This window comes from Aulonocara stuartgranti, assembly GCF_965226115.1.
Source record: "Aulonocara stuartgranti genome assembly, chromosome: 11".
Classification (NCBI taxonomy): domain Eukaryota; kingdom Metazoa; phylum Chordata; class Actinopteri; order Cichliformes; family Cichlidae; genus Aulonocara; species Aulonocara stuartgranti.
In genome coordinates this window covers 28,987,106-28,996,888 of record NC_138947.1, presented here as the reverse complement: position 1 = coordinate 28,996,888, position 9,783 = coordinate 28,987,106, and the positions used below count along the sequence as shown (strand labels likewise).

Below are 9,783 nucleotides of genomic sequence, written 5' to 3'. Positions count from 1 at the left end.
CCGAAACCGCCACAGTAAAACAGTCACTCACGCTCCTCTGGGGTGGAAGCCTTCCCCCGTCTGCCAAGGTGTCACTGAGGGCCAGGGCCCTAATGGTGACCTACAATAAACACCATGTGGCGGGCGTAACTCTTGGGACTTTCAGGACATGATGGTAAAAGCACTCTGTGAACAAGCCGTCCATAACTTTGAGATGCAGCTGGATGTGGTGATGGTAAAAAAAAAAAAAAGCCTCTTGACATAAGGCGTCTGTTTAACTTGGAGCAGCTCTCCTGTACAGAAATGTCACAATACAGGAGATCAGTTGCAGCAAATTGTGCTACTTGACTGTGCTTACGTAGGTTTCCATGCTCTGTCCCACATAAGGCAAACGGGACAAGACTATATATATTTTCCTTTTCAGTCTCCGTGTATAAAGAAGAAGAAGAAGAAGAAGAAAGAAATATTCCAGTAGAAACACTTCACAGGCATTATATTTTGATTTCTGACAGAAGCAATCAGAGTTGGCAATCTCTAAAATGAACAGTTACGACCTAAAAATTGAGGTAACGTTGAGGTGCTCTCTGCGGTTTTGAAATAGTCCCTGTTCCATCTAGGTTTCTCTTTCGCTGCTGTTGTACAGTGAGATGCGGAAAATGAAGACAGATGCAATTAGCAGCAATGTTTGGACTCAGTCTTCTGGAGCCGGCGGCACTGTATTTACTTTGAAATCTGATTAGGTCTCCTGTCTGACCAAGTTGACTTCACCTCACACCGAATAACTCTGTACAGATGACTTCAGCACGCCTTGCCTCTGATGGACTCCCTCTATTGCACCTTTGACCTCACCCATATGACTGAGAGGCCCTGAGCGGGAAATTATGGCACATCACAATTAGGCTTGCTCACTGTCTTGCTCTTCTCCCTCTTGCCTTCGATGCCAAAAACAATATTCAGTCTCATGTCAGAGCAGCACTGCACTGGTAATTGACGGTGCTCACACAGCACGGGCCTTAAGATGTATTGCTCCCCTGACACCTTGTGTAGTAGCCTGATTGCTCATTGTGGATTGGAGTATTACCACATGTAGTATATTATGTATTGCTGGATTGGTTTAACATCCAATCATCCTTTCTTGCTAAATCCACATTACTGTGCGTGAGATTACCTCCAGCAGACTTCAACTCAGTCTGCAGGTGATTTCTACAAACTCTTGACAGTTCCATCTATTCACTTCCAAATGAGCATGTAGCTCCGCTCCTCCTGAAATGTGTAATAATAATAATGAAAGAAGTCATATTGGAAGACTTTATATTTGAGTTTAAGCTTACATAACCCTCGGGCAGTCTTATTAAAGAGAATGTTTGATCTCTAAGAGAGCATTTGGCAGTGGCATGACAATTTTGACACCTCCGAGCCAAATATTGAAAATGTCTTCTCAGTCCAATCCAAGAATCACATCATCTTCACTCTAAGTCTCGGCAGCTGGTGGAGCTCATCCATTCCAGCAGCATTTTCTTTTCTTTTTTTGTGTGTGTGGGTAGAATTTGAAATATAAAGCACTTCTACAACTTCCCAGGGGGTATGAGTTGAGGTTTGCCAATCATGGAAGGCACGGGTATTGTTCACCAGTATTACTTTCTTTCCATGGCTGCAAGAGAATTTTTTTTGTCTAGTGCACAAATACACATGATAGCAGTTATTACAGAATTTCAAATCCACGGAAAAAAAAAAAGAAATTCAAATCGCCCAAGTGCAGCACATGCCTGTAACTTTACAACATAATCTGGAGTTATCAGATTTCCCTTTTTTCTCTTTCTGGTAAGAATAATCATGGCCGCAAATTTGGAGATAGTGCCGCATTCTCTCTAATGTCATGTTTTCAAAGAAAATTACAGAGAGGAAAAGTGAAGCTGTGCATAACAAAAGGAGCAAACATGGAAACAGTGCTTGTTGAGGAAGGATTACACGGGTCAAAAACTGATCAGCTCCCTTGTGTATCCTCTGTGTTATTGCTGATGTGTTTTGAAAACAAATCAAGGTGACTTGTGCAGTTGCACAGATGTTCTGCCCGGTGCCACTGGGTGCACACTGGGAGTTTGTATCGTTTTCTGGCCCATGGGCCTGGTCGATAACCTTCATCTCGTTGCCATAGAGTGTGACGGTGCTGAAGTCAGCACTGGGCCCTGAATCAGGAGTGTGGGCTGCTGATTTATAACCTGACATGCAAACAGAGCGAGGTGATGCATATCTAAAAAGTTTACAAAAATAATCATTGAAATTCATATGAGATGCCGGAATTCAGATTCAGCTCAGGGATGCTTGGCTTTGCAACCTCCAGCACCGAGTCATTTGTCTTCAGATCTTATTGATTTATATTTTGACAGATATTAGACTGAGGCCAGTGGTGGGTGTCTTTGGCACTGTCATCTCCTCTCCCACTCTTGGATTCATTTGTTGACCAAGAAAGCTTTCAGGGAACCAAAGAGCTGAGGTTTTTCATGGAATATTTGGCCCATCTCTCCAGCGCCCTTTGAGTTTATCCCATTAAGGCCGAAAAGTATTTTCTGCAAGACAAACATGTAGAGTGATAGATAGCACGTGTGCATGCTGAAATGTGTTGCTGTTCCTGACAACATCCCAGTATTGAACCTGGATGTTACGTGTGGTCAAACCCGTCACTGCCTGCAACTGCTTCATCCTACAAAAACACACATGCTTTGATTTACAGAGGCATAAATGGTGGATGACTGTTTATATTTACTCCACATTTTATGGGCTTTGTTTAAAGTTTTGATAATCCTTTGAGCCCAGACCTCTTCATTCACTACCCCTGGTTGTGTACCATTGAGAGCTGACAGGAGAAAATCATTAGTTACTCTGTTGGGTGGGGTGACCGTGAAGCACCTTGGCTTGGAGAAGGCAAAGCTGAAGAAACATTGGCAGGACATAGTTAAGTTAGATAGCAGACCACCATGAAATATATCCACACAGAGGATCGGAATTAAATCTGAGAGACAACTATCACAGTAGGACTGGGTGCAAAAACAATTAACAAGCCTCAACCTCAGAAAAGAAATCCTTTCCATTTGTTAATAACAATGAGGGGAATGACACATTTCTAACTTTGTAATTAGTTTTTGTGACCTTTTTCCTGAAAATAAATAAATAAATTGCACTGTTTTTTAATTTTAAAACCATAAATTGAACAAAGGTGGTGGATGTAGCAAAAATGATAGAAATTAAAACTCATAAATGTAAATTCATATATTTTTTTATTTATCAGAAAGATTAATAAACACACTAAAGGTTAAAAATGATTAGATTTATTTCTTGGTAATTATTTCATGGTTCAGGCTTTATAGATTCAGGCTAATATCTGTTTGGTAAATATGAAGCTACGGCCAACTGCCTGCTAGGTTAGCTCTGGCTGATGATTGGAAAAAACAGGGAAACGCCTAGCCAACCCAGCCTCTGTGCCAAGGTAATAAAATCTTCCTACTAGAGCTGCTAAAGTCCCACCAATAAACACAACGTATCTTATTTCTTCAGTTCATACAGAGCTCAAGTGTAAAACTCTAGCTTTCATACCGGTTTGTGTTGAATTTTCCTTTTTCCTTGAGCAATGACTTCCGCGAAGTAACTGTGGCTTGATATAATCATTTATGCCAATTACAGTCATTTTCCCCATTTGTAGTTCTCATGTTGAGCTAAATGAAACAAAGATCATTTAAACTAAGCTAAGCTAAGATAGTCAACTCTAATTCCAGCTTAATATTCAGTAGACAGCCATGACGGTGGCTCACACCTCCTGTACACCTCCAGGACACTGGGGCGTGCAGCTCGGATCACAGCTGACCCTTCTCACCCTGGACACAGTCTGTTGGACCTGCTCCCCTCAGGCAGGAGGCTCTGGTCCATTCGGACCAGAACCTCTCACCTTAAGAACAGTTTATTCCCACCACAAACACATGACCCTACACTGTGTTCTCTGCATCTGTTCCATTTTTCCACTGATCATCACCTGCGTACATGTATACATCAATCTGCTTAGCACTTTTAATTTTTATTTTCATGTTTATTTAAGTGTTTGTCTTACAGCACGTTTCGCACTAAGTGCCGCAGCAATTTCCTAATGTTGTAAACATTTGTGCAATACTTTTGTTAATAGTCAACGGTGCAATAGACTCCATACTTGAAATGTGAAATTCACTTGTATTTTTATTTTTATTCCTATTTATTCTATTTATCCCCTTCGTATAGTTTATTTATCCCACCCGAGGGATTAATAACGTTTTATCTTATCTTATCTTATCTTATCTTAAACCTGCTCAACATTTGGCAATAAAACCCTTTCTGATTGTGATTATGATTCACATCTGATGCCTGTCTCCCTTTTTCAGCACATTTTCATCTATTGTCTCTGGTTGTCTAACTGAGGTTTACTTATCCTATGACTGATGTACATCTGATGTAGATCACACATTATAAGGTGATATTACTTGTGGACATTTGAAAAGAAATGAGTTGAACATAGCTCTGTGTTCACTGTCTTGGGCTGTTTAATGCTCACGGCTATGTATTCTGAGACTTCTGTTTGAAATTAAAAAACAATGGTTGAGGTTATGTTCAACAGAAAAATGATAGCAACTGATCACTGTAAAAGAGAAAATCTTTTTTTTCTTTTATGCCCTATACTATGACCATTCAGAGACTCTCAGGTCTGGATGGAAGAACCGGTTTAACATATTTTTGCGAGATCGATATGTTATTAGCAAAATAACATTACTGTGGCTTTGGAGAAGAAAACTGAAACAAAGTCAAAAGAGAGGAAAGAGAATTCCCCTTCACATTTCCCAAAATACTACCTCCCAAGTACCTTTTTTTGTGAGGATTGGCTAGTTGAAGCAAAAGAAACCAATCCAACTTGGCCCTTGAATCCCTGTTTAAAATACATCATTTCTACATCATTTAACCTATCCGAGAATGCTTATTGGCTTTGTCTGCCCCAGTGAAGACTTTTTTTTCACCACTGCTTCCTAATTCAATATTGTGTAATAACAAGTATTATGGCCTGCACATAAAATGCAAGTACACAACTCACATTACACTTTAAATGGACAATATATTCCACATATTTATGTTTAATGAAGGAGCAATTACTGGGTTTTGATCATTTTGCAATAAATTAGGTTGGAAGACCATACGGAGGTTTTTTCCTTCACGGTAACTGGATGAAAATTAATAGGGCTGTGAGAAGGCACGCTTCACTTTGTGAAAAAGTGAGCCTGTTCTCGAGGCGATTAAGGTCTTCTTTGAACTCTCCTGTAGACACAGAAAACCACTCTCACATGTCAGAATAATGATGCTATATTGCTTCTGTCATATACTGGTACATTACGTTTAATCGAGTACCTCACATTGAACTTATAGCAGCATTACTATGTAAAGGAAAGCTGAAATAAAAATATTAATTCAAGATCCAAAATTACCCCTGCCCCCTTTATGACCTGTTCTCCCATCTCCTGCACTTTTTGTGTGCAGTCCCTAACATTTTGACAGGAAAAATAAAATATTTACTGGAAGCGTGGTTTCTAAAAAAAGCGTAAGGTCTATTGTTCCTAAAAGTGAAATAGACTTAAGGATTAAACAAAAGATCAGTTCAAACAGCTGAAGAACTCCTGCAAGAAAAAAAAGCGTACAAGCGGAAGTATGTAAAAATATGAATACAGCAATAAAGAAAAGAAAAGAAGCATTGCTGCCTGCTTATATCAGCAAAATCTAGTAAAGAATATTGTAACACAGAAGGTATTTTATTGTGATCTTATAAAGCGAGCTAAGTGGCAGCCAAACTGGCCTCATATTAAATCTATGAATGAGCTAACAGTAACAAATTCCCTAATCATACTTGCCAAACAGACCGAATAATTTTCATGGATACCTTTTTTTTACTGCAACCATTTGTGAGACCAAGCAGACAACAAAAAAGATGTTTGAGGAGAGTCGAAGCTGTGTTTTCTTTTTTCTTTTTCATTTAAAGCGTGCTGCCACTGAGCGAGAGCTGGCTGTGTCAGAAGCACCCAGTAAAACAGAAACTGGCCACGGTGAGTGGTGTCTGTTTATGACTCATTTCTACCTGCAGTCAGGCGGCAGGGAGAAGTGCAAGGGGAAGAGGGAGAGACTGGCGCTAACAAGGGGAGAATTGTGTGGGGATACAAGACAGCGCCGTGTGGTTGTCAGGAAAACAAGGTAGCAGTGAAACCCATTAGAGATGGGCCATTCAGTAGCTGATATTGGCTGTTGTTGACCGGGTATGGTAGACACATGGGCACCTTTATGAGGCAGCTGCTGAAATGAAGGTGGACAAGGGATAGTTTTGATGCACAGTGAAGACATTCTAACCTTTAGGAAAAGGAAAATAATTGGAAAATGATGCGGTTGTTTTCATTAAAATTTAGACGGCAAGCAAGTGGTGGTTAATATGACTTTATTTGCCCTCAAACCGTTCTCGTCCCATAAAGAAGTCATACAGCAGAAATATTGGTGGTGTCTGGAGGAAAGCCCATGTTTTCACATTCAACAATATGTTCACATGGACCCCTCTTTATAAATGAAATGTTTCACTGTACAAACACCACAAGGAAATTATTGGAATTCTGAAAGTATTACAGGTCACAGTCATGTATCCTTCTCAGAAACCAGTGAAGGAAAGACAAAAAAAAACCTTGCTCATTTCCACACATAAGCAACAACACAGTAAAAGGGTAAAAATGTATGTAAAACTCATGTCCTATACTCCATGACAAAGAACCATATTGTCATGGAGTAATAAAATGAAGTACTACACTTTAAAAATCATGCACGTTTCTTGGAAATAATGTATTTGCCATTAGGGAACATAGTTGAGAACCATGACTTTACATTTGGGCATTCACCTGACTGACAGACTGAAGGACCGGCAGTATAGTGTACAAGAAGGGATGAGTAGACTATTTCCTAAGGAAGCTCAGAACTTTTAATCTGTGCAGCAAGATGTTGGAGATCTACTACCTGTCAGTAGTAGCAAGTGCCATCTACTTTCCTGTTGTTTGCTATTCATCATCATAAAGCATCAGTGCCTGAGATGCCAGCAGGATCAACAAAAGGATTCACAAGGCAGGAACCATCGTTTGCCTGTATGTGGAGGTGTTTGTGTCAGTGAAGGACAACTGCTCTCCATCATGAACAATCCATCACAGCTGCTCCACTCCACACTTCTGAGGCAGCAGAACTTCTTCTCCCTCAGACTGATTCAACCCATAAAGAACGCTTCAGCAATTTATTCCTGCCATTCTTTATTAAACTGTATAATAAGGCTTCTTCCTGTGACAGGTAAACACACCTGTCAGGAATAAGATTTGTCTTAAATTCATACATATCATTCTAACGTTTTATTATTATTATTATTATTATTATTATTATTATTATTATTATTATTAATATTATTATTATAAGCTACTATTTTTATTCTTTATCCTGCTGCTGTAAAACAATACCAACAAAATTCAACAGTCTATCTATCTCTCCTCAAAATGGTATACTGGTAACATAAATTCATACTATGTACAGAATTTTACGCGAAATCATATTGGCCTTTGGAAACACTTCTAAACCCACTGCTAGATTTTTTCCCCCTCAGTGAGGATATCGCTGATTGGTTAGTTTCTCAGCAAACAGCTGCGTCATTCTACTACTTCCCTTTCCCCCGGAGCAAACATGGCGGAGTACGACCTCACTACCAAAATTGCCCACTTTTTAGACCGACATCTCGTTTTTCCTCTGCTGGAATTCCTGTCTGTCAAAGAGGTACGAAGTAGATGAAAACTTTAACATTTCGGTACATTTTTTTTGGTGTTTTAACAAGCAGATGTCGGTGTTTAAGCTGCTGTAAAAACCCATGTACTCCACGAGCCACATTGTTTGCCGCTTTGTAAAGAAACGACATTTAACCGGAAGTGTGAAATGTAGGAACGACATTCAAAGTAAAATAAATAAATAAAGTTAAAGTTACCGTTTGAACAAAGCCTGTAAACGTCGAGGAGTTTTTAAAAAGAGAAGATCAACGTTTAGCGTAAAGATTTATGTATATGGCTGAAGAAAAACGTATAACACAAGATTTTATGAGCTATAGTGTCACACTTAAGAATTCAATTTGTTCCATATTTGAAAGACCCGAGTCGGAAGTTGTGCATTTGACTGTGATTCACTTTACACTGGTAAAACCACGCTTTTTTTTTTGAAGTTTTAAATGCAAGTTTTAAGTTTAGCTAAGTGTATGAGTCCACGTTTTCTAAACTCGAAGCAGCTGGTTTTACAGAGTTGTTTGGCGGTGGTACCAGACTTGTCCTTATTCGGTTCAGTGTTATTGCCGTGTGAATGTGCCGGGCGATGAAACATACTGTAGTCCTCTTTCTCTCCGGTAAAGCTAAACCCCAAAACCTGAAAAAGCGAACAACTGGAAAAAAAAATCATGCCCAGTGCTGAAATAGTCATTTAGTTTGGACGTTTTGGTTCACTTAATACAACGTTTGTGGCCAGCAGATTGATGCAGAAAGCTAATAAGACGAGCAGGTTTTTTCCCGGTCGTCTGAAACTATTTATCTACGGAAAATAGCATACTAGACGTTATTGGTTTAACTGTTGCCGCCTTTAGTTGAATCGGCTATAGCCAACAAAGAGAGTGCGCTGTTACAAATACAAAATAATTGTCAGCTTTTGTTAATGTATTGCCCGACGTTATGGAGGAGATGTGCTAAATTTATTCAGTACATTGTGCTTTATAATAATTTAAAAGAAAATCAGTCTTTGTAACTTTGAATCTCAGGGTTTGAATTAATGTACAAAACACTCTGTCCTCTGTTCTGTTTCCTATTATTTGACATGTTTTTTAGATCTACAATGAGCAGGAATTACTTCGTGGGAAATTGGACCTCCTCAGTGACACAAACATGGTGGACTTTGCTATGGATGTGTACAGAAGCCTGTTTGCTGAGAAGGAAATTCCCCATAGTAAGTGGTGGTGCTCAGTGGCTTATCCCGGTTTCTCCAGAGCTGAAACATACACTACTCTACACACTTATTCAAAATTGATTTATCAGTAAACTTGGTTTTACAGCCATTTTTAGTACTGGTGTATTGATTGCTAGTTTATAGTGTTGCTGCATCTAATGACTTTCTTTCTCTTTCCTGTGTCAGCGCTGAAGGAGAAGAGGACAGAGGTTGTGGCCCAGCTAAAGCAGCTGCAGTCAGAGACCGAACCCATCGTGAAGATGTTTGAAGACCCTGAGACAACAAGGCAGATGCAGTCAACCAGGTAGAATCTGTTATTTCCTACTCTAAACATATCATTCAGCTGTATTTAATTAGTGTCCCAAAACAGATTTTATGCCAAACATGAGGAGTTTGTAAAATTTACTGGCTCTTGGGTTAGTAAAACCGGCACAGCAGCATAGCTAATGGATTTTATGAAGTCCAAGGAGCTGCACATTGAACAAAAAATGTACTTAGCCTTCTCAGGAAGACATAAGTTAAAAAAAAAAAAAGGCAGATGGATAATGTTATGATTAACTTTATCGGGACTGTTTTGTGGTAATTTCAATTAAAACAGTCATATCCAGCTTTATCTGTTCATTTGTTTCTTGGCAAGAGTGTGTAGGGTTTATCAAGATCATTTTCTAGTTTAATGTCTTTCTGGTTTGTGCTTTGGCTGCACTTATTTATTTAAGCCACATACTTGTAGAAACTGTTGTGTGAGATTCAAAGCCT

The 9,783-nt window shown here is 39.3% G+C and overlaps 1 protein-coding gene across 2 annotated transcripts in view; it reads left to right on the top strand.

Moving 5' to 3' along the window:
• The first annotated feature begins 7,697 nt into the window (after positions 1-7,697).
• eif3ea (eukaryotic translation initiation factor 3, subunit E, a) overlaps positions 7,698-9,783 on the top strand; it is a 28,223-nt gene continuing 26,137 nt past the window's right edge. The window contains exons 1-3 of one of the 2 annotated variants that reach the window (XM_082550569.1): positions 7,698-7,824; positions 8,910-9,027; positions 9,214-9,331. In XM_082550569.1, the coding sequence (XP_082406695.1) occupies positions 7,735-7,824; positions 8,910-9,027; positions 9,214-9,331 (326 nt within the window). In that variant the 5' untranslated portion in view covers positions 7,698-7,734. Of the gene's footprint in view, positions 7,825-8,330; positions 8,438-8,909; positions 9,028-9,213; positions 9,332-9,783 lie in introns of those variants that run through there. The other variant, XM_082550570.1, reaches the window with a different exon arrangement.